This window comes from Lemur catta, chromosome 9, assembly GCF_020740605.2.
Source record: "Lemur catta isolate mLemCat1 chromosome 9, mLemCat1.pri, whole genome shotgun sequence".
Lineage (NCBI taxonomy): Eukaryota > Metazoa > Chordata > Mammalia > Primates > Lemuridae > Lemur > Lemur catta.
In genome coordinates, this window is record NC_059136.1 from 53,726,013 (window position 1) to 53,750,615 (window position 24,603).

Below are 24,603 nucleotides of genomic sequence, written 5' to 3' on the forward strand. Positions count from 1 at the left end.
ACAAAATGTCAACTTGTTTATATTGACAGAGAGTCTTTAAAGAGGTGCCAAAGGATAAAAATATTTTAAGCACACTCCTAATTCATTTTTTAGCCTTTCTGTTTATTTCTTGGTTTTGCATTTGCCCTTATTTTTGACTAACACGATGTGTTTAATCAGTGTTTCTCAAAGAATGCCATTTAAAAAATACTTGAAACAGCGAGTTTTATATTTCATATGTCCAGCCTTCTTCAAATATGTGTTCATCTCTAAGAGAATTATATAATAGTAGACATCAGAAAACAAAATTAATTTTCTACTTTTATGAAGTACTGATAATGCTAATTTTAATTCAGTATTAACCTTTAGTAGTTTTGTGACTTTGGCCAAGTTATTGAACCTCTGGAAGTCACAGGTGAAAACAGCATCTACCCTGTAGGACAGTAAGTTGATTGGAGATGATACATGTACAGCAAGATGTCTGACTTTCAGGAGCAGTCAGCAAATGAAAGTTGTTATTACCATTATTATAATTATTATAATTGGTACGTAGTTTCAATGTCAATCTCTGGAATCTCATTGAACTACAAAAAAAGAAGATGAAACTGCAATCTGCATCTGTTATCAGTATTTACTTTATTGATGCAACACATTCAGTTATTTTTACTTGACCTTTTAAGAACAACAAAAAAGTGACTGAGTTTATTACTATAATTAAATTCATCATACCACAGCTTTCTACATTTCCCATTACACATTCTATGTTTAGGCCTACCAGAGATAAAGATTATCCCATCAGGTAATGGATGGGCAAATGCTTTAATACTGCTTGTTGCTTCTCAAATGATAACAAAAACATTGTGAGAAATTTTACATACTAATAAGAAAATGTACATTTATATGAGAAGATTAAGAGCTTTGAAAAATCTTATTTAATTTAACCTTAAAATATTCCAGTGCAGAACTAAGGAAATGTCTTTAAGTCATTTATGAAGTCTAAGGTTAAAAAATTGAGGAGACATGACTACTTCCAAGAGATCAGTTTCTCTAAAATGATAACATTTTATCCTATATCATAATGTGACCAACAGTTAGATTCAGGCTTGTCAACTACATTAATTCCATAGGATTAAAATAAATTAGCTACCCAGGCATCCTTAATGCTATTCATACTTTTAATTTTCTCTGAAGTAGAAATATAAATTAAGAGTTAGCAGGTATAAATGATTGACAAACTAAGTGTATATCTGCATGAATTTAATTCAAATAAAAATTTGACCAAAATAAAATTGAAATAAACATACTTTTAATTTAAATTAGCTATTTACATAATTAGAACTTGGTAAGAGCTACTTCCTTCCAGAACTCTTCATCCCACCCGAAGCATCACTGAAAAAGTATAGAAATTAAAAAAGGCTTAAAAATAAGCAGTTCTCTTTTATATTACCAAACTAAAATTAATGATCAATTAGTTAATTCACGATCTATACTTAAAGTGAAAAAGTCAATCAGTAATGCAGATGTCTACTATTATACAAATGCTTAGCTTTATATATTATTTATGTATATATATAAAGCACCAGGAGATTGAATAAATTCTTAGTCTTCATCTGACTTTAAACATCCTAGTGAATACAACAAATCTATACTAAATATTACAGGTCAAAAAATGCTCTTGCACTTGTAAAAACCTTAAACATAAAACCAAAAGGCAATTTATCTAAATGGTAAAATATAGTTTTTCATTCAGTTTTATATATTGTTTTCAATTTTTATTATTTACAACAATAATGCTGATATAAAATAAAATTATAACTAAATCTTAGCAATTATCTCCTGCCACCTTCTATATTTAGGTTAACAGAATTAAATGCACTATTACAATATGAGATTATTTTAGAAATTGTAAGATAATTAGGTAATTACATATTTTATCAAGTTTTGATATGTCTCAAAAAATATCTTCAGCAGATTGCACACTTGAGATTTGTTGATGGTCAGCTCACAGAACAACGAATTTAGTTTGTCATGCAAAAATGTAGTATATATTATCATGCATGACTCATATAAATGACAGCATCATGAGTCACTTCAAACACTGTATAAAATTAATCATTTTAATTTTGTTGAGATTGCTATGATGATATATCTGATATCAGAGATGAGGTTAGTAGACAAAGCTTTATGTGACCCTTACATATATAACACTGAGCCATGGCCGAAACTTGTATACCCTCTGGTTTCATCAAAACCAAAGAAATGCTGACTCTCTTATAAGGACACATTTCCTTCAAATGTTCTCTAATTTTTCCAACAATCATGGTTTTAAAATCAATCTGATTCCAAACAGAAACTATGTTTTGGAGATTTTAAGATGGCTATAAAAAAAGTGATGCCACAATGTCATAAGGTATATGTTTTTTCAATCTCATGAGATTAAAAATACAAGCAGGCCATTATTTAACCTCTATCTCCTAAAAAGAGTTACTTTCGGTTTTGCATTATTAGATGACTTATGTAAACCAAAAAAAACTTAATGATTTTAAAATAAATTTCAAAAACAGAAGTATTGGATCCAGGAAGAGTGTTTGCCAAGGAACAATAATGTCATGTGGAGGGAGGGGGAGGTGGTGGAGAAGGGAAGGGAGGTCCCTGCCAAGCAAAGCTGGGGGCTGTTCAATCAGCCCTATCAGTGCTTCATCAGTGTCTCCACTCCAGCCAAATCCAGAGAAAACAAGGAGTCAAAGATTCAGGTCAATAAGCTTATAGGCGATTTGCACAAACAGCTCCTCCAGCAAGGTAAAAAACAAAGTCATATTGGCTTTTCTTTTTTATTCCTTCTCTTTGAACTCCCTGGTCCAAACACACCCTGGAAATGTCAATGTTATATGCAAGAATTTAAAGAGCTGAGCTTCTTAATCCCGTTAAGAAAAAAGGAAAAAAAGTTGCCTGTAAAGATCCCCTTCCTTATTGAACTCACAGTGATTATGGTAGAGCTGCCTTGTGTGGATTTGGATTCCAGTTACCAGGACATCAGAGAAGGCAAAACCATGTCATTAAAGGCATAACCAAGGAGGAAGGAAAACACATTGATTGAAAGGAGTTTATAAAATATAGCTAAATAGACTCTCTTAGTTAAAAAACAAAATAGAAAGAAAAGAAGATAGGACACAAAATAGTGTGATGTTTGACACTTGATCAAATGAAAAAGTTACTAACCTCACAACCAAATCTCCATAAAGATACATTTTAAAAAATTCTTTTTCTCAGTATTAAGGATCTGGATAATATTTTTGTTGCTTTAGCTTAACATTTGTGGGAGTAGGGGGGGAGGAATTAACGTCAATAATCTAGGTTTAGGTTTGTTACATACAGTCTAAGGAGAAATATGGCTTTTCTTCCATTATTTCTTGATTTTCAAACAGAGCTACAAAACTATACAAACAAACAGAAAGAAAGGAAGATTTTTTGTGGGGAGCATTTCAATAAGTCTGGCAGCCTATTGGCAGAAATATTAATAGCTAAGCACAATGATGGAATAGGTTCTACTTTTCGTGCCTCCTACTCTTTATCTTTCTGACCCAAGGATATGGAAAGATATAGAAAACACACCCAAATTTGCTATTGTGGAAAGGAGCAAAGTGACTCATATCATCCTTAAACACCCCCGAACTGCTGTTCTGGAAACTACATTAATGAGCCACAGATGGAGTCCATCAAGCCCTTTGGCTAAAGGAACAATTCTGATTGGGGTTATCTGTATCTCCTGACAGCATCTCCAATTTACCTGTTTCAGTTTCCTGTTTAACCTTTACTTTGGGCAGGACTTTCTTCCCCAGGCATATACCAACCATGTGGTAACCACGCCTCTTGTCCTAGTCATACCTCAGCTCTGCTCTGTGGCTCAAAAGACCACCGCTGCTCTTCACAATTCTGTTCCCCAAGGCTTCCATAGTGGTGGGAATCTAACAGATTCCTGGAGCCACAGGTTCCACAGGTATGACAACACCTCTCCTGCTCCCCAGCTCTCTGCTGTCCTCTTCTGGCTTCCTGCAACGCCAGCCTCATGGGTACTGCCGACACTGCTCATTAGTCAGTGAGGCCTGGAAGCTCATTCCTCTCCCTCAGGTCTCCCCTCAAAGTTCTTCCCCATCACTCTCTATGAAATAGCAGGTGCGTGCGTGCACACACACACAGCGTCACGCTCTCACTCTTGCCACTTCGATTTTTCTTCCTGGTGCTCAACGTCACCCAACATATTATAAAATGTGATTTGATTGCTTATTGTCTGTCTCTCTCCTCCTGAAAGTGGGGATTGACTTTTGTTTACTGCTATATCCCCAGCACCAAGAAGGTCTGACATAAAACAGATGCTTAGTGTATGGGTTGAGTGTGTTGAATTTGATCTAGTGAGCAGAAGTGGAAGCTTCTGCCAACCCCATTAAGTATCTGATTAAGTTTGCTCTCGGTTTGGTATTAATTACTTCTGGGGCTAACACTGATTCCAAATCTCAGTAGCCCAGGTTTTATTCTATTTTCCTTAATATGCTTTACGTTTTTCTGTTTTAAAAGGTCTTTAAAATAACCTTTACTTTCTGCATACTACCTATGTGGACTCTTTTTGAATGTGGTGAGAATGTCCATTGTTAACACCTATCTTGTTTTACGGCTTTCCATCATGTCTCCTCTTTTTAACCCAAATCTTCCCAAATTGAAGAGCTCTAATTTTAGTTCATCTCTCTTAGGTGTGAACTGTAGCCAGGGATTTCTCTGACCATGCTCCACTTCTGGATACTAGGACATAAGGATTTTTGTCTTCCAAAACCAACTTTGATGGCATCATCTTCCCTTTCAGGCTTTGTCTGGGGATCATGACATCAGAGAACAATTTATAAGGACCCTCGGTAACTTTTCTAGACAATCATTACAGATAATTCAAAGTTCACTGACATGTAGTTTCTTTGGAGTTGTTTTTTAAATAGTATTACATTCAACTAGCCTACAGTGACATTTATCTGATATTTTTCTTCCTATTTACATATCCTGTGACATTACCTTGGAATGTATCCCAAAACATGTTTATTTCACTTTATAATTATTAAAGTGAAATAATTAATAATTATAAACCAGTTTTAGGACTGCTCCATGCCAACCTCACTAGGAAACTTACTGTCTCAGTTTATCCAAGAACTACTAATCTATGAAAGAGTTCCCACCTGCCAGCAGGGACATAAAACTAAAAACTCCCAAGTTCTTTTCCAGGTCACCTATATTTCAATTTCTATTGGTTTGCTCAGTTCTACACATGCATTGATATACTTCCATGTCTAGTGCATAAACCAGAAGAAAGGCAGAAAAAATAACTGAAGCAAAAAATTCAGAACCACAGGAAATATGAAGCACTTATGGACCCAGCCTTGATGTCTTCGTCATCTGTAAATTCAAGGAAATAATTCTTGCTTGTTTCCTTCCTCTCAGAGATATTGTAAGGCAAGATGCCAAGCAGTCTAAACTCATGAACAGAAGAAGATGTAAACTTCAAGTATTGCTTAATATTTTTCTAAAATGTTTGAAATCTAAAAGTATCAAAGCAAGTTTGAAGTAGCATCTTTTTTATAAACATAGTTCATTTCATTCCGAAGATGAAAAATAGGAACATGAAATATGCAAACCAATCCAAAGTAAAAAGTGACAGAGAAAACTTCAAAAGAATTGTCAGGTTCAGATTTTAGAACTGCAACTATAACAACGTTATCTCTGAAACAGATTCATATAATTAAGAATTGTATACATTAAAGCTAACATAAAATTCTGACCAAGATTTTTGGACATTTCTGTGGAATTTACATTCTAAGAATGATTTGGGTCGTATTTAATCACATGGTTTACAGTAACTAGCAACCTTACTAATATGAATAAATGCTTTGAGACTTGTAGAAAAACTTGCCCTTTAACAAGAATATAGATAATATCGGTGTGGAACTGAGGAAAATGTTACAATAATAAGAGTCATTGAAGAGCTCTAATTTTAGTTCATCTCTAAAACACTGAAAATACCCTTTATAATATAGAAGCTCAATTTCAAAAGGAAGTAAGAACTTTACCTATGATAAGCTATGTCTCTATAGATGTACAAAGAATAGAGAGTTTTTTCTTTTTCATTTACAAAAATTACAATAGCATATGACTGCTTTCATACAAAATGCCGTTGCTAAAATATGAACAAAGATACATAATAAATGTATGTGTATCTTTATTACTGTCCCCTGATAATGTGCCAAAATATCTTCTTCAGAGAATTTAGACCTTTTAGCCATGTTTCTGCAATCTGAAGTATTAAACTATCCTTTGTTTAATAAGAAAAAAGTAGTTCATATTAAAATTTTCATGCTTGGGACCTACTAAAGTCCCACTAATTGCTAGATTTTGGTCATTCCTTCAGACAAAGGAACTTTCCAAATAATCCAATCCATTTTCCTGTATATGTCAACAATTTTTGAGTTACAAATGATTTATAACATGTGCAATAGCATGTTTCATCAATGAACCTAAGGCAAAAATATTTCTCTTCAGAGGAATATTCCTTACATGCTTTTTCAATAATGACATTGGCATCATTAACCATTTAAATGCTTCTACTGCTTTGATAGCTAATCTCTCCTCTTCCCCATAACTGGAAATAAAACATAACTGTGTGTCACTGAGCCAAATATGTGAATTCCTACAGGAAAATTAGTTTCTAATTTTCCAGAGAGAAAGTTTTCTCTTTCCATTGTAGCTAATCAACTTAAGTGAAAAATGGATAGCTTCCCCTGTATGACTTCAAGGGGTTGAAACATCCATCAAAGAGTTGTCTTTGCTTCCTAACAGCTCCAACTGACTTCAGTGGTAATTCCCTCATCTCACATTCTATGAGAGTAAAATAATGAAATTCTTTTCCAATGAAATAAAGTCACAGTAATTTCAATTAGTAATATTCCTATTTGTCCTGAAAAATACAATGTGAAAATAAGATTTACACTCATTATGACTTTGTAGTTTCAAACTAAACATCAGAGAATTAGTTTTATAATATATGTAATATATATTACATATTTAGTCTCCATATCACACATTAAATATTATTTTGTATACATTTGACATTTTTTAAAATTTCCAACTGTTCATCAAATAATAATGTCTACTGAATAATGTTAATAATGATTGTAATTCAACATTTTTTCTTAGTTTCTAAAGACTAAGGACTCTGGTTAGTGTAAATGGAGGTTACTGTCTTAACACCATAGTTATGTCATCATGTAAACATTTGCCATAAGTCTGTTTTCTTCCAGGAGATGAACTTAAAACTTGGAATTCTATACTCATTCATTAAACATAGCCCTTAACCAGTGATCTTCCCAAAATTTAAATATTTGTAATATTAGTAATACCTATCATTACTGCCTCCCTAGATTAATTAAATTGACAAAAATGTCTAAAATCCACACGTTAGCTCTTTTAACCACAAGAACAAAAAGAATAAATGGTATCTTCCAACTCTCAGTTCCTTCTCTTTATTGCAATACTGCAACCTACAGTAGGTACTCTACAATGCACAAAAGGGTGTATTTCCTGATAAGGAAAGGAAATAAGATATCTTCAAACATAAATTTAAAACTTCTACATCTCCAGCCAGCTCTTATATTTACTGCCATAGCTATATCAAGAAATGATTCCAACACCCAGAACAACTAAGGAAAATATTAATTTGGCCTGAAATGAGTCAATATTAGGAAAGAAGGTCTATTCTGTCTGTACTTTTCTGATTTTCAGCCAAGTCTCTGATATAGGAGACAAGGACCATGATACAAGGCCATCTTGAGATACATAGGAGTTCATGGTTAAGGAGGTTTCCTGAACATCAGTGTGTCTAGATACTAGTCCTGCCATTCTGTTTCCACAGTTTCAAAGCCTTGGATTCTACTGACCACAGGGATGGGAACTGGCTGACATCTTTTGTTTCTGACACACCATCAACAGGAGAAAGTAGTAATGGAATTTTTAATAATATGTATCAAATATATACATGGCCCCCAAGTATGTGTATTGGTAGTTTTTTGATAAGCTATATCAACCTTCTTGATTTGAAACTATGAAATCTGATCAACAAATTCAAACACACACAAAAAACTCAGTTCATTTATCTGCCCAAAAAAACCCCCATGAGTCTGAATAACAATGGTGCATACACAAATACAGGCAGACATACTAAGACAGACATACACACACTCACAGGCACACACTTCCAATCATGCCCTCTGCAAAAGCAGCTGTTCTAAACCAAGGAAGTGACCCAAACACTTGTGAAACTGTGCATTGGTGCAAGAGGAGACAGAAACCCCACGGAAAAATCAAATAAAAATAAATAAATAAAAGAGAATCATGAGAAACTTTAAACTGATTTACGAAAAATGTAAACTAATGTGGATATGTGTCCAGTGAGGGCACAGTCACTGGCGAGGCCACCTGGTTCCAAGTCATGGTTGGAAATAAGCTGAGATATCTCTCAGGTGCTTTTTGAGTTATAATGTTAATGTGTCAAAGAGGATCTAGAATAGAGAAAGAGGGTATATTTTCTTATTCAACAGTATCCAAAAAACTCCATCCTCAGTGCTGAAAGTCAACATCAAACTCCTAAAGCATTCAATTTTGAAAAGGAGTGAGCCAGAACCTTAGGTAGGGCCTCTCTCTGCCTTATTTAGTGTTTATACTCAATGCCTAATTTAATGCCTTGCCAACAACCGACAGTTGATAAATAATTGTTGAAAGAATAAATGAATAAATGATTAACATTAAATGTATTATAGTTAATTGGTCAATAACATGAAAATGCGCATAGTTAACTAGCCAGTCAACACGAAAATATTTGTTTCAATATAAAAAATGACTTGTTACAGTAGTGGAATTACTTTTGTCCCTCGAAATAACATTTTAGGTTTAAAAAATTTTGCACATATTTTCAGACTGTTGAATTACGTGTCAGCACTCTGAGCACTTTGATTCCATCCTATTGTACATTTTTTAAAACGTTACAAAATCATCTAAGTGGACTCACATATTACATCCGACCATCAACAATTACCTTTGTTACAAAAGTATTCCACTTCTTCACAGCTCAGATTTTCAGGCCCAAACTCTGTGGAAAAGCTTTCCTCCAATGGAAAGTCTCCTTTTGAAATGATGTCTGTTTCCTCGGACGGACACTCTTCTTCCTCATCCTCAATGGCATCTTCAAGTGGCCCTTGAAAAAGAAACAGGGACACTGTACCGAAAACATCCAAGGAAATGAGTGAAATAAAATCCTTAAATAGAGTCCTTTTGATTACTGTGGTGAGGAAAAGGTACTCCAAGTAGTACCACGAGGGGGACTCACACAAGGTAATGCCACCTCCATATGCACAAGAAGCATTGAGCTATGATGAGAAGTTCAATGAAACCATTGTCTGAAGTTAGCATCTCCAATTCTTCCCCCACCCCCAACCCCAAGCCCCAAACTTATTTTTTTTATTCTCTCCTGAAGAGCAAAACTGTGCACTTTATGTTCATTTGTTAGAATTAACTGCCTGGTAAAGAGTACAAGTCTCTTTTACACTGTTGTACAATTTTACCTGAGATTTTAATAAAGATTTAAAGTAATTGAATGCATTTTAATTGAACTGAGATTTTAATAAAGTCTATACTTTTAAAAATCCATCTTAAGAGTGGATTCTGAGAAAAGATTTCATTATATGTGTTTGAGGCTTGAAGAAAAATTACATATTTCTCTTCCCGATGAAAGCATAACCCTATTCATAATTAATTGAATTTTTTCTGAAACGAAAAGTGGTTTTCTAATGAAAAAATGTAATTTGTATTTATGTGATACTTTTTCAGTAATAAAAATACAACTCCCTTAGAGAGAATGAGAGTGAGGTGCACTACATTAATGGACCTATTTTATTGAAAGGAAAGGGAGGGCTGTAGTTGTTCAGACCGATCTGAAGTGGACTACGTGGGAATACCACTGGGCTGATTGTGCATTTCTGACTGACTCTAAAGAATCAAAGTATCCAACTCATTTTACTAAGTGGAAGCCTGCACTTGCTCCTAAAGAAGTAATGTGGCATTTTTATCCAAAGAACACAATTATGGTAATTTGTACTAATTGTCACTCATGGCAGCCGTCTCATCAGACAGGCTCACTACTTAAAAGCTTGGGCAGCCTCTCTCTCTCTTAGTTTTTAGAAATGTGCTATAAAATTTTCAGGGCCTAAGGATAAATCTTGCAAATAATTTTATACAGTGCATTTATTACAATTTTGTGAATAAACAGGGGTAAGTACATACGGCACAGTGGAGTATGTGTTTTCCCGAAAAGCAAGTTTTCAAAAGACTGAATTCATATGACACATTTGTGTGTATAGAATGAGTTGCATGGGGTTAAATTAAGAGACATCCAATCAAACAGTTCCTTACAGAGTCTCTTTGTCCTTTTTAAAATTTGTTTTTCCTTTTTTTCTTCAAAAGAACACAGGTTAAGAAGGATGACCTAAATCCAAACACTCTGGTCACACTGTGTTTTATTACACATTCCTTATACTCAAGGTAGAGGGTTAAAAAAAACCATGGATTCTGTTTATGTGTACAAACCACATTCAAAAGTCATGGATTTTATATTTGGGTTTATCTCTTATTAACTATTTTCAGTTTACAATTTATAATATTTCACCTTTTAGAACAATGATGTCAAATAGCAAAACATGCAAAGAATATATAAAATAGTAACATTGTAAAATATTGTAATTTTTAAATCATTTATCTGATAATTTCAAGAGATAAACTTGTTAGTGCTAAGTTTAATGAGAATGATAATAGAATATTTAATACTTTCTTTATTTTTATTTTTTTCAAAAACCTAATTATAATAACAAGTTTGATCAAAAGAAGACATGTGAAACTATCTCATTTGTGTTTCATGTAGGAGTTCCAAAGCACATTCTTACATGATCTTTAAAATAACCCAGTAATGTAGGTATGGGAATTATTACTGTTTTTATTTTGTAGATCTGAAAAGTAAAGTTTAGGAGGTTAGTTAACTAGAATAAGGTTAAAAGCTAACATTTAAAAATTTGCTGTGAAAACTCAAGATTTTTTTAATATCTTTTATTAATATAACATACTCTCATGCAACCCATTTTTGGTAGTTATAAATGCATTCCTTCAGAAATAAAGCTGCAAAATATAGGTAATTCAGAAAATGGTTAACTCATGTTAACATGATTATTTATTTATAGATGCTTAGAGATCTGGTCTTTAAACACTGACAGCTTTTTTGCTGCTCTTCTCAGATTAAAGTCAACCAACATGTTAGACCCCTTCCCCCAAAAACCAGGAAGATTTTTTTGTAGACTTAACAAAACATAAAATAATTAATTTTTAATATTTATTATTTACATAATTTAAAGCAAATCAAGCTGTAAAGTATCTACTTTAATATCAGTTACAACAGAAATGACAATATATACTCCTTTTGAAATATAAACCTTTTAATAACATACACTCTGAGTTTTGCTAAAAAAAAACAAAGCTCCAGTTGTAAATAAACATTTTATATAGTTCATATATAAAATATGAAAATTATAAAAAATGAAGTTCTTTTTTATCAGGATACTCTTCAATTATAAAAGCCTATATATAATAAAGAGAATGTATGCCTATTATAAATAAAAAATTCACTAATATTATACAAATACTTTCCTTTTAAACAATGAAACTCTGAGCATATACACTAACATTTTTAGAAGAGGATTTATTAAGGATAAGATGTAATTAAATAATTATTTAAAATGCTCAATGACTTAAATTGGCTCCACTAGTATGATATCAAATTCAAATTAACAGTTGCATTAGAAATTACATAAAAAAGCTCGTGTGAAAATTTGAAAGAAAAAGCTACAAAGCATTGGTCTATGCTTAAACCAAACCATGTTATGGCGATTTTGTATGCATGCACACATATATATGTGTACACATATATACACAGATACATATGTGTGTGCTGTATATAAATGTAATCTTTTATTAAACAAAGTTTATAATAAGATCTTAATGGACAGTATAATATTGTATATTCTAGGAGTTATCTTATTTTATGTGTTGCTTATCAGTTTGCAATTTCAAGCATGTGACTGAGAAGTACCTATTTAAAATAAAAAAACTACAAAAATTCAAATGAAAGGTAAAAAAAAATTCTCATTTGTTCAAAATACACAAGGTCTCATTGCCAATATTTAGAACACGCCATAGGAAAGTGATTTAATGATTCACTTGGATTTCTCCCAAAGCAAGTGTCAGATTTATCTACTTTACTGTACTTTAAAATGTGGAATTACTAACCATTTCTTTAGCCATGCCATCAAATCCGGCTCTAAGAAAAAGGTTTCCCTTAAAATGCATAGTATTTATGGTTTAAGATCAGATCTCACTCTACTCTCTATATTGCATGTTTCTTTAACAGGAAAACCTTACAGATAATAGGTGGCCATAAACTAACATTTTAAAAGGGTAAGAGACACTTGAAGCACAAGTACAATTAATAGCACCAATGAAGGAGGGAATGAAGGAACCTCCTTTGTATGGATTAGCAGGCACAGAAGTCCACTTCAGAAAAATCACCACACATAATTTGACACAAATAATAATATCTACTCAGAAAAGGCTCACGACTGAGCTCCATGTGCCCTCATGGAGAAAATTACTTCTGATTGAGGCCACTTGGCAGGCAAGTGTGAGGAAATCTGAATTTCAGCTCTTCAATTGCTTCTGATTTATAGATATTCAAACATACTCAGCAGAATTAATGGTCTCAATGTTTATAAGTATAAATATTTACCTCATTTAAAAATGCTAATAATTAATTGTACATCCTAAAGCTATGAATACATTGATGCTATATGTCAGGCCCATAATGCAGTTAATTGCCTCTCATAATAAATGAGTAGGCATCTTTTCATATTTTATACCGGATAGATAATGGAGATGACTGGGAAATGCTGGTGGGTGCAAAGTAGTACTTCCCTTTTCAGAGAAGAGAGACAATCATGTACTCAGGACCCATTCAAAATGGCCATAGCTACCTTTGTCCTCTGGAGAAAAAGATAAAGATATATAAGAAGGGTTGTGCAGATTCACCACACCTGACGACACTGCTGGACAGCCCAATGTAAAGGGAAGCTTTGCCTTTAGCCAGCACCAACAGCTGCAAGCTGGACCGAAGGTGGGTGTATTGGAGGATTTTTCATTTGGTGGTTATTTCAACAAACTCACATTGGTAAAGGACAAATGGGATATTCAAGGTTAAGTAGTCATACCCTGTACACTAGTAACACAATCCTTGAGTGAAATGAAAATAAAGATGTGGATTTGCATGGGTAAGAAGCAGTTAGGGGAGCACTTACTCCCCTAAATAAATGAATTTATGAGAAAATTGTTCCCACAATTTCAAAGGGTTAAAGAAATTCCTGAAATGCATCTATAGCCACTGGAGTAAGAGCTAGAAGGAGACAAAGAAAATTTGAGGGAAAAAATACAAAAGATATTTAAAGAAAGAAGATCAAAATAAGCAGTACAATGAGGAAATGCAAGAAATGATAAAGACCAACATAGTAAACATTAGATCAAACACATGTGTCTTTCAGTATACGTTGTCTTGATAATAACATGCTACGTTGGCAGCCTACTGTAAACAGAACAACCCTCAACTAAATGTCAGATTGTCTTTGTTCAGGTAAATTCAAAGCACTTCAGAGTAAGAGGAATTCAAGAAAGAAATTAAATTCTACAAAAATTAATATACATTGTCATGTATGAACAGGGGAAAGAAATATACCAAATACTATGTTTCTGATGCAATATTTCCCCCAAAGGGGTCCTTTCTCTTAAACACTTATTGGCTTTATTATACATTAATTTAGTTTGGTATTGCATTCCTTTTGATTAAAATGAGACACTCTGTCATAATGGAACTATAGAGAGCATTCAATCTCCGCTCCATGCATTAATATTCTAAGCATTCTAGAAGCTGCACAAGACTAGCCACCTAGCAAAATGAGATTGTTTCAGAATACTGGGCAGCCTTGATTGTAGCTGACAGGTGGGAAGAAAGGCACATTAAAATATTATCATTCCCAATAATTACAATAATCCATCACAGTGTGCTCAGAAATTATGCTAGGTGAGTTTCCCCCGAAAATACAAATATTTCCAAACCTTTTTATTTCAATGCTTTTCAACGTATGCCACTTTGGATCATTTTTATATAAGATAGCATTATTAATAACAAAAATTAAAATTTCCATCACAAACTTTATATAATTTTGCTTGTGCACAGAACAAATAATCCAAACCAATGGAATAAATTTTTGAAAATCATAATGAATTAATGAAAATGGTGATGCTCTCCCCAAGTTGCCAGCTCCTATTTTGTGCTCTTTTAAAGTCCTTTGGAAAAGATCTATTGAGACAAAGGAATGAGGAGACAAATAAAGCCCCGTAATGTGTATAACACAATAGAAACCTCCAAATCTCACAATTTAAGAAATAATATATACCATATTTGAATTATAACATTATAATTGAGCCACAATTGTCAGGTGATGCTACTTTTCAAAATGCAAATATAAAAATGTAAATTAATAATAAACAAATTCTGGTTCACATTTAATATGTAAATACACAAATCCATCAAAACTCTGTATAGGTATATGCTATTTTAGTTGATAGGTAAAAGGGGTTAAAATAGAACTTTTCATTCTAAACGTGTGTTGCAATTTCTATAGGTGATGAAAATAAAGCAGTGGACTGATATTTAAACTAGATGTCTTGTTGCCTAACATTCTGCATTTTTGCCTCATGTTTCTGTTAATTTCAGCATAACATTTATGAAATACAAAATATAAAGCCCTTCTAATAGGAAAAAAATTAGTATCATATGTTCTCTACATATATGCCCTGTCTGTTCAATTTGAAATAGGAGACACAATAATCCAACATTAAATTAAAAAGCTGGATCCCACAAGAATGTCCCCCTCACCTGCTCATTATGGAGTAAGAACATTTCAAGCTTTAAAGTACTAACATGTTTTACTAATTTTATCTGGGGCATATTTTGTGGCTTTCAGTAGTTCCTCTCTTAGAGTTTTCAGCTGCTACACGCAGACTTTCTCATGAACCATTACCCTGTAGGCACACCTCAAAATGCATCTCACTCGGTTCCTATTACATTTGTCTCATGCATATCCCACAGAGCCATTTAATGAGAAGGGGCAGAGAAGAGGGATGCTCTTTGGACAGTGCAAATCCATACTAACTCATGTAATTGAGCTTAACAGCAAGAATAAAATCTTATTTCTGTATTTTAAAAAAATAGTATTTTAAACGAGCAAGTTCTTCCTGCAGTCACTCACTTTTAACAATAGTTTCATCAGGGGATCTACTAGGAAGGAAACATTTTTATTAATTTTTCTCTTATCTGCCAGAAGAATGTTGATTTTTTTTCATTTACATTTGTTGCCTGCAGGTAGCAGACCAGAGAATCATATAGTAGAAATTCTTCTTTTTGATTAATTTCTTTCCATGTGTTATGTTATTTCTCATATATAATTGATTTTGGGCTTTTGCTCATAGCTGTACATCTTTTTTATATCTGTACCAACTGCTGTCCTTCAATCAAGAAAGTTGAAGGAAATTACCTGAATTTCGTTAACTTTATTAAAAACGTGATCTGTGAATATTTAAATTGAGTTTTGAAATGTTAATGCAAAAAAGAAGATATTAGAGAATTTTTAATGGAGGGTTCAATTTGACCATATACCATTGTAAAATGAAGGAGAAGGGGTCAGGTCTTATTCAAATTGTTTCTTTAGGGAGGAAAAATATATTCTTTAATCTTATAAAAATGGAGTAATATTCTTTGCTACAAAGTCTTTGGCGATTTTTACAAATGGCAGTATTAACAATTTTTGTATATAAACATGAAAACTATTTAAATTATTTAAATGTTTTTTCCCCCCCGAAATGTCTTGCTTTTGGAACCTTCAAATTAAGTGAATGATGCTAACAGGAAAAAAACAATTTTGCTTAGAACCTAAGTAAACCTTAAAAACAGCAACTAATCTTACATAGTAGATTAAACTCTGATATCACAGAAAAAATAAAGTCAGGGGAAGAAATACAGACAAATTTGAACTAGAATCTCTAATGACTAATTTACTCTCAGGAAGTAACTCAGGCATTGAGAAAATTCAGTTCATTAGTGAATGCCTTGTGCATTGACCCAGGAACTTAGTGACAGAGATGGCATTGAAATTCAAATATTTTGTAATCAAGTCTCAGTCCAGAGCCCCATAAAGCTATCTGAGTTTATTGAAGATGGTAACCCTATCATGAAAAAATATGAAAGTATGTTCATTACCAAAACGATACATTTATATGATTGTGATATATTTCAATAATAAAAAAGCCTCTAACTAGAAATCTATACAAAAGATGAAAGACAGAGTTTGCTCTCTTTATGAAATTTTCATGTATTTATTTATTCATTCATTCATTCTTGATCACTTCACAATTATTTATTGAGCGTGCTAAAAGTGGCAGGCACTATGTTAGGCACCGAGATAAGAGCAGTGGACAAAATGAGACAGCTTCAGCCCAAAAAGAATGGATAATTCAGCTAAGAAGATAAACTTTATGTGCACAATGTATGCGATTGATTAAAAAAAGAAACAAACAAACAAAAACTCTGTTTTAACAAGGAGGAAGGACAGAAAAGTCTCCCCATATGCATTTTTCTTATTTTCTCTGTTATCATTCTAGTTTACCCACATTTGCAACTGGAAGCAGCAACTATGACACCTTGTATTTAACCATGGCACTTAACACTTACGCAAATAAGAATTTTTCAGTTTAATTTAATTGTAATAAAGTTGGAGATCAAATCAAGGAAAGACAATACAGGCCAATTTTGTCTTTAATTCTAGACACATAGTTTTAAATCATTATTATTATTAATAATGTTGGAGGGAGTTTATTCCACTTGACAGTGTGAAAATCCAGAGTCCTTTCCTGGCTATTCAAAGCACTCTCAACCTGCTAGAAGAATGCTTGAAGATATTGGATCAGACAAGCAAGAATTTTTTTCCCCAAAATGAGCGCTGCCATCAAAGCAAAAACATTAGTAATATGAATGCAGGACATTAGATTTTTAAGAGCATTTATGAGTAAGAATGGAAAGGATTTTAACCTAGCCATAGAACCCTTTATAAATAAAATATGGCTGATGAATATTTATTAAATGAATTAATCAAAATTTATAACTTTATAGACTTCTACAGGAAAACATGTATATATTTTCTTTAAAAATTTCAAATCTCCATCAAAATACAGCTATTATTCATATATAAAAAAATTAAATTCTCAAAACTACTAAACATGTTTATACCAAAAAACTAGTTGACAATACCCTATATGCTTATATAACAAAGTTAAATTATGCAAGCAAAAGAGAAGTGATGTTTAAAGTTATTTTAAAACAGATATAAAAGAATAGAAAAAAATGAGGCATATAATCTTTTAACTCCAGAATGGATTTATATTTCAAAGACAATATACAGATTAATTTTTTAAAAAAAATCAACAACAGAAGCACTAGACAAACAATGAATATTAAACAAAGGGCTTTGGTGACCAACTTTCTTAAACAGTTTCACAAGGCAAAGATGAATTAAGGCTAATCCTTAAAAACATTCAGCATGCATTTCTTTGTCTCATATGCAACGATATGGCTACATGTAGGAAATGAAGAAAAAAATATCAACTCACTGCATAGATTTAGGGGAAAAGCATTTAATTAGAGGACAATTCAACAAGGAAAAATTACATCAGGTTTTGGTCACTGTATATGTAAACTTTTTTTTCCTTCTTAACTAATAAAATTTGAATCTATTCCACAGTCCATCAAATAGATTAATTTCTCTTTTTTTAATCCTCCATTCTAATAACCCCCTTTCTGACTCTGCCCTATTAAAGTGTTTCTTTACCTGTGCAATTAATTATTGATGTAACATTTCAAAAAAATTAATAATATAACTGCTTTCACAATGATGTCTGACTTCATTGGCTGATTACAAGTAGTTTATCAGCAAATAATGTTTCTCAAAGTGTGGTCCCAAGACCAGCAGCATTACCATTTCCTGGGAACTTGCTAGAAATGCAAGTTAATTATCAGACCCCAACCCCTGATCTACGGATTACAGAAACTCTGCCGGTGGGCCCATAAATCTGTGTTTTAACAAACCCTGTGGGTGATTCTGATGTATGCTCAAGTTTGAGAACAACTGTGCTGGAATACAAATGGTATGCCTAAGTTACTTTGTGACAATGTAAATTATATTTATTACAGTATTGTCGTTTAATAGAAACAGTACAATAATTTTCAGTTTGCACAGGCTCCATACCCCAATTATGGATAGACACTTTGTGTACTGCATCTGATGATCTATGATCAAACTACTTTTCACCTAGACAACTCCTGCTTAATGGCAGGTTAGGTTTATTTATTGAGTGCTGGTTAATCCTGCTCCCAAATAATGACAGAGTCCAGAAAATGCTCAAATAACATTCCTTAAGATGATTCTGGGATAGAATGGACCTACAGGCTAAGCCCAAATACGACTTCTCTATACCTGCCAGGAGTCCTGGATAATGCAAACACTTGACCAGGATGTTGTTTTACTAAAGAATTCCCTACTCTCTGGCTACAGTATGAAAAGAAAGTTGGGATAGCATCTCAATTTTTTTCTGTTAAATTATAATCTGCTGTTTGAGTCTCTTAAAGAACAAGACCTTCAAACAGCAAAAAGTGTTTTCCTCATCCTCTTCCTTTGAGGGCTCATGAGACATGAGCAACGGTATTCCACCCTGTCAGATGAAGCTGGCTAATCAATCAATAAATGCAATCAGTTGGAAGGGAGAGGTCCTGGCCAGATCATATGTATGTTCCATGCTCATTATCTCTCACGCCAGTCCCTTATTATAATCACGCAGGAGCACACACCATGTGTGGTCTGTGGAATATGATGGAGCAACATCATGACCAACCTTCACATATGTGGCTCAAAAAACTACATGTCCTAGCACCACACCTTGAACCAAATAGTCAAGGTGAGGGCAACTACAGAAATCTGTTCCATTTTTCACAAATAGGTGTGGCCTCCTGCTCCTGTAACCCTGCCAATTTGGCCCTCTGTTTGGGTTTGACACAGTAAATGGTGATGAATATTCTCTCTAAGCCTGTACAGTCCTCTCTAAGCCTGTACATGTTCTTTGCACAGCCAGAAAAAAAGTCCTAACAAAAACAAAGCATTGTTGCAGATCCCGCATATGGGTTGGAATACAAACTTTGTAAGAATTTGTCTAATTTCACAGGTGTATGTGTAATTTTCCAAATTTCCATTCAGACAGATCTCTTTCATCTTTGGGAGATGAAAAAAACCTCCAACAGTTCTTGAGTTGCAAAATATTACAAAGATGAAGGGGGCCGTGTGAGTGGAGGTGAAAACAAAATCAACATGTTCAATCCGCTCTAATTATAACATGCCTTGGGACACACATCAACACGGCACTTTATTACAAGTGTTCTATGTTGTCATTAAACTGCCATAAAGGCACCTCGATTCAGTGCTTGTGAACATCTCAAGAGGCCTCGAAAAGCACTTCCCTATAAAACATATCTTCAAAAAGACTTTTACTTTATACTAGCACATTAAAAGAGTGTCTAAAGACAGAGAGGCACTCGATATAGCTATATTTTTAAGAAGAACACTTACTCTCTGGAGAATTAGGAGAGCAGGTAGGGTGTCAGTGAGAACAAAGCCAGCTCACCCACACTGCTCCCGCAATAGCAACCTGGAGGAAGCATCTAAGGGCTCTCTTAAAAAGGAAATATCCTCTGCCTTTGGCAACAAAGCCTACAATAGAATAAAAGCAAGCATCTTTACAAGCAGAAGTTATAGGGTAAGCCAAAAGGTGGAGAGCTCACATAAATGAACTGTCCTCTGGCAGCTAGCAGTACTCCAATACTGCATCATAAACCCTGCGCCAGCCTCCATGAGACACATACCTATGCATTCCTCATACAAGCATCTATGTGGCATCATATGTGGGAAGAAAACCAGACTTAGTGGTTTGTTTTCCAATTAAACAAAATTTTATTTCTCCTTAATTAAAGAGCAAAAATGCATTTACTAAATCTATCGAAGGTGGTAAGTTGTAAAGTTCTTATTTCAATGTGGATTTCATAGGTTCTCCTTAATGAAGACCTAGAAATGTTCTCATCAGCAACTACTCAACCCCACTCTCTCTCTCTTAAACCAAAGAAATGTGCATTCCTTTCTTCAAGATAGAAAATTCTAGAATATTAGATTTATTTAATTTTCAGTGCACTGGCAACAAGTACAGGGGACTCTGTACCCTCAGGAACACTTAATTCATACTGCCGTTAAATTCATGTTTTCTAAACTCTCAGAAACAGACAAATCCATCAAACTTGAATGAATCTAGAAATAAATTGTTTCCTGTTTTCAAATAAAGGATTGCCTTAAACATGAATTAATGTAGGGGTTTTTTTTAGTTTGCTTTTGGTTGATTTTGTTGTCATCCAATGTTGTAATTTTGTTTTGCTATTGGACCATTACTACCTAAAGCCAGTATAGTGTAAATAGCATGAAGTGAAGTATGTTGATTTTATGTGTTAATAATCTTTTTCTAGTTCAGATATTATTTTCCTGCTATTATTTAGAAAATCATTCTTTCATCTCCCAATCTCCTGTTTTTATGCATGTAAAATATTTTACTCTTGGCTCGGAAAAATATAAGTAAATTTTACCAGCAAATGCAAAAATTAAATATATTATTGAATTCCATTCACTGTTAACTAAAGCATTCAATCCAACCCCCCCCCCATGCTTTCTGACTGCAAGAAGGTAGAAAATATTCATTCACTGTTACCTAGCACCACACCACACCACCTTCCTCATCCCAACATTCTATCTCAGAGTCTGGACAATATTTGCCTCCAGCATCAAAGGAGTATGGAAAGAATATGTGACCACGTGGGTTCCCCTGCATTCTTAGAGGGAAATTGTGGTGCCTACCATTGATTCTGCCATTCTGTACTTTGTCCCCAGTCTTACCCTCTAGTCCTCTACTGTGAACATCACCTTTAGTGTATAGTAGATTTACGCTGAATGTTTGATAAAAATGTAGCCTTCCAAGCCAAAGATTCAGCAGTTCTGCAACAGGACCCAGGAATGAGCACTTTTAGTCTGCACTCTAAGTTATTCTACTACAGACCCCATGCTGAGACACATTCTATAAACCTGTGGGAAGGGTCAAGTGAAGCAGATTTGAATTATGAGAGTAATGACACTCCAACAGTGCGAGGAGCACGATACAAGTGGACCATTATCGTACTTCAGTAAACCTGTTGAGGTCATTTTGTTCCTTTGTGTTTTAGTTCTACTTTGCTAAACACCCTGTCCCACAGGCGCTCAGGCATATCCACCAGTAGAAAACTTGACTCAGTAATTCTGTAGCATCATTTTCTATGAAGTCTCATTTCCACATGTGAAGAGACTTACAATATCAATCTGACCAGTTATTTTATCCATTGCACTTGAGAATTATTCATGTACCATATGAAGATTTGGCTCTTGGAGAAATTGTGGGGGAATTAACATTCCATCATGCTTCCAAGAGTTCTCAGAAGTTTAACCAAGACACAAATGAGGCAGCTCTAAATTAGGTTCTGGAATTACCTCGGTTTTTTTTGTTGTTGTTTTGGGGGGTCTTTTTGTAGATTTGTTTTTGCTTTAACAATAAGTGGCCTGCTACAGGGAGTTAAAGTGAAGCAGCACGTACATCTGATCTTTTTGTGAGCTGTTAATGAGTTGAGGATCCAAAATATTCTCAAGAAATCTATCAGGATTCCATACACAGATATTAAAATTTTACAAATTTTTGAAAGAGGCACTATGTGAAATAGAGGGTAAAGTGCAAAGCATATGTGTATGTATGTTGTAAAAGGCTGTAAAATCGAGAGAGAAGTTCCTTCACTGAGGAGGTTTGAGATAGTTTAACTGTATTTGACATAGCTCAAACCGAGCTGATCTGGTAAAAAATACTTAGAAACTACACAGATCAGCAAGGAAAATATCAACAATGAAAAATTCAGATTCATATTTTGCTGAGCTAAAATTTTAAAAAGCAACCGCTCTTTTATAGTAACATCTTGTATATCTAGGATCATCAAGTAATAAGACTTATCAAATAAAAGAATGCGGCAGATCACTAACTCAACCATTAAAGCTCAAATAAATTTAAAATAAAGAGAGAAAAAAAGGAATGAATCTGTTAGGATGAAAAACTTTCTAAAATAGGTTAGATAATAAAATCTGTTATATTTTCTGCAATATGTAGTAGTGAACTTCTAAGAATACATTTGAGTGAATAAGACACAAAGGAATTCCTTTAAAAAAATTTTCATGATTAATAAATTGTGGTATATGTATACCATGGAGTACTAAGCCATAAAAAATGAATCAATAACTTTTGCAACAATCTGGATGGAACTGGAGACCATTCTCCTAAGTGAAGTATCTCAAGAATGGAAAAACAAACACAACATGTACTCACTATTAAATTGGAACTAACTGATCAGCACTCATGTGCACAGATGGAAGTAACACTCAATGGAAATCATGCAGGTGGGAGGGGGGAGGAGGATGGGCGCAATCATGCTAACGGGTACAATGTACACTACCTGGGTGATGGGCACACTTATAACTTGGACTCAAGCAGTACAAAAGCAATCCATGTAACCAAAACATTTGTACCCCTGTAATATTCTGAAATAAAAAAAAAACCCATGAAACTGGCAGAAGAAACAATACTATAAGGAATATGAACAAGCCTATGCATTCCCAATTATGGAAATAACCTGGTTATCTTTCAGCTTCCTATACCATTTAGAGCTCTTCTCTGGACTGTTTCATTTTCTACTACTGTGGTAAGAACCTAGGGCCTAGGACCAAATCTAGATTTTAGCAATAACCACAAAAGTTCCCTTAGAATGTCTGGCCCTCCATATGTGTGTCAATCCCTTTGCAATACCAGGGAGATCACAAATATCACTAGGAACTCACACTGATAAGGAGAAAACAGTATGAACTGAGTGTCTATTGGCCCCTGGCCAGCAACCATGCTAGATACTCCAACCTATACTATACTAATTTTGCCATGGTCATCTCTGAGAAGGAGAAAATCAGTAACCTGGACAAAGCTGAAGGGGATGAAGGAAATCCTAAGGTCTGTTGATTCTCTGCTTTAAAGCCAGGCTACATCTCTGTTAAAATATATATAGAGAGGTTATTAAGTATGGAATATCTGATTTCCTTAAGTATTAATATTCAGTTTGACAGTTGATATCACTGACATTTCACTTTGCCACTTTTTTTTTTATTATTGTGAAGGTACATTCTCATTCTTTCAAATGCACATTTTGGCTTGTGATTATCTTTCAAATTTTTTTAGAGCTATTTTTGTGAAACCATGGGTAAGTGAAAAAGTCATGTTATTTTCAAATATGAGTTCTGTTGTGGAACCAATGCAGCACAGACAGCTTGAAATATCAACTAAGTGTTTGGAAGGATGTGGCTAATGAACGAATGCACAGTATATCAATGGTTTGAGTTCTGTTCTGGTGATTTTAATCTTGAAAATGAGCCATGTGGGCAACCTGAGACCAAGGTGGATAATGAGCTGAAAACTGTAGTGGAAGCAAATCCATCTCAACCTATGTATGAATTAGCAGCAAGGTTTGACATTACTATTCCAACAATATTAGACCACTTGAAACAAACCAGCAAGGTAAAGAAGCTGGACATATGGGTATCGCATGAATTAAAACGAGTCAGAAGAGAAATCATCTCAAAGCTTGCCTTTCTTTGCTATTACGACATAAAAGTGAACTATTTCTATACTGTATTGTTATGTGTTATGAAAAATGGATTCTTTTTGACAATTGCAAGTGTTCGGCACAATGGCTGGATAAAGATGAAGTGCCGAAACACAGTCCAAAAATGAATATTCATCAAAAAAAGCTGATGGTGTCTGTTTGGTGGTCCAGCACTGGTATTATCCACTACAGCTTCATGAAACTTGGTCAGTCGATTACAGCAGATGTCTATTGCTGCCAGTTGGATGAAATAATGAGGATCCTTGCAATTAAGCAGCCGAGATTGGGCAATAGAGACAGGCCAATCCTCTTGCAAGACAATGCTGGACTACGTGTCACACAAACAGCGCTGCTCAAGCTACATTAGCTGGACTTGGAAGCTCTCTGTCATCCACCATATTCACCAGACCTTGCACCAATTAACTACCACTTCTTTCAGGCTTTGGACCACTTCTTGCAAGGAAAAATATTCAATTCTCAACAGGCTGGGGAGAACACCTTTTGTGATTTCATTGCCACTCGCTCTACAGAATTCT

The 24,603-nt window shown here is 34.1% G+C and overlaps 1 protein-coding gene across 1 annotated transcript in view; it reads right to left on the reverse strand.

Annotated features, from left to right (window-relative positions):
* Positions 1–24,603, reverse strand: part of ZFPM2 (zinc finger protein, FOG family member 2) — a 447,763-nt gene that overhangs the window by 338,983 nt on the left and 84,177 nt on the right. The window contains exon 2 of the mRNA XM_045560954.1: positions 9,101–9,259. Within this exon, the coding sequence (XP_045416910.1) occupies positions 9,101–9,259 (159 nt within the window). The remainder of the gene's footprint in view (positions 1–9,100; positions 9,260–24,603) is intronic.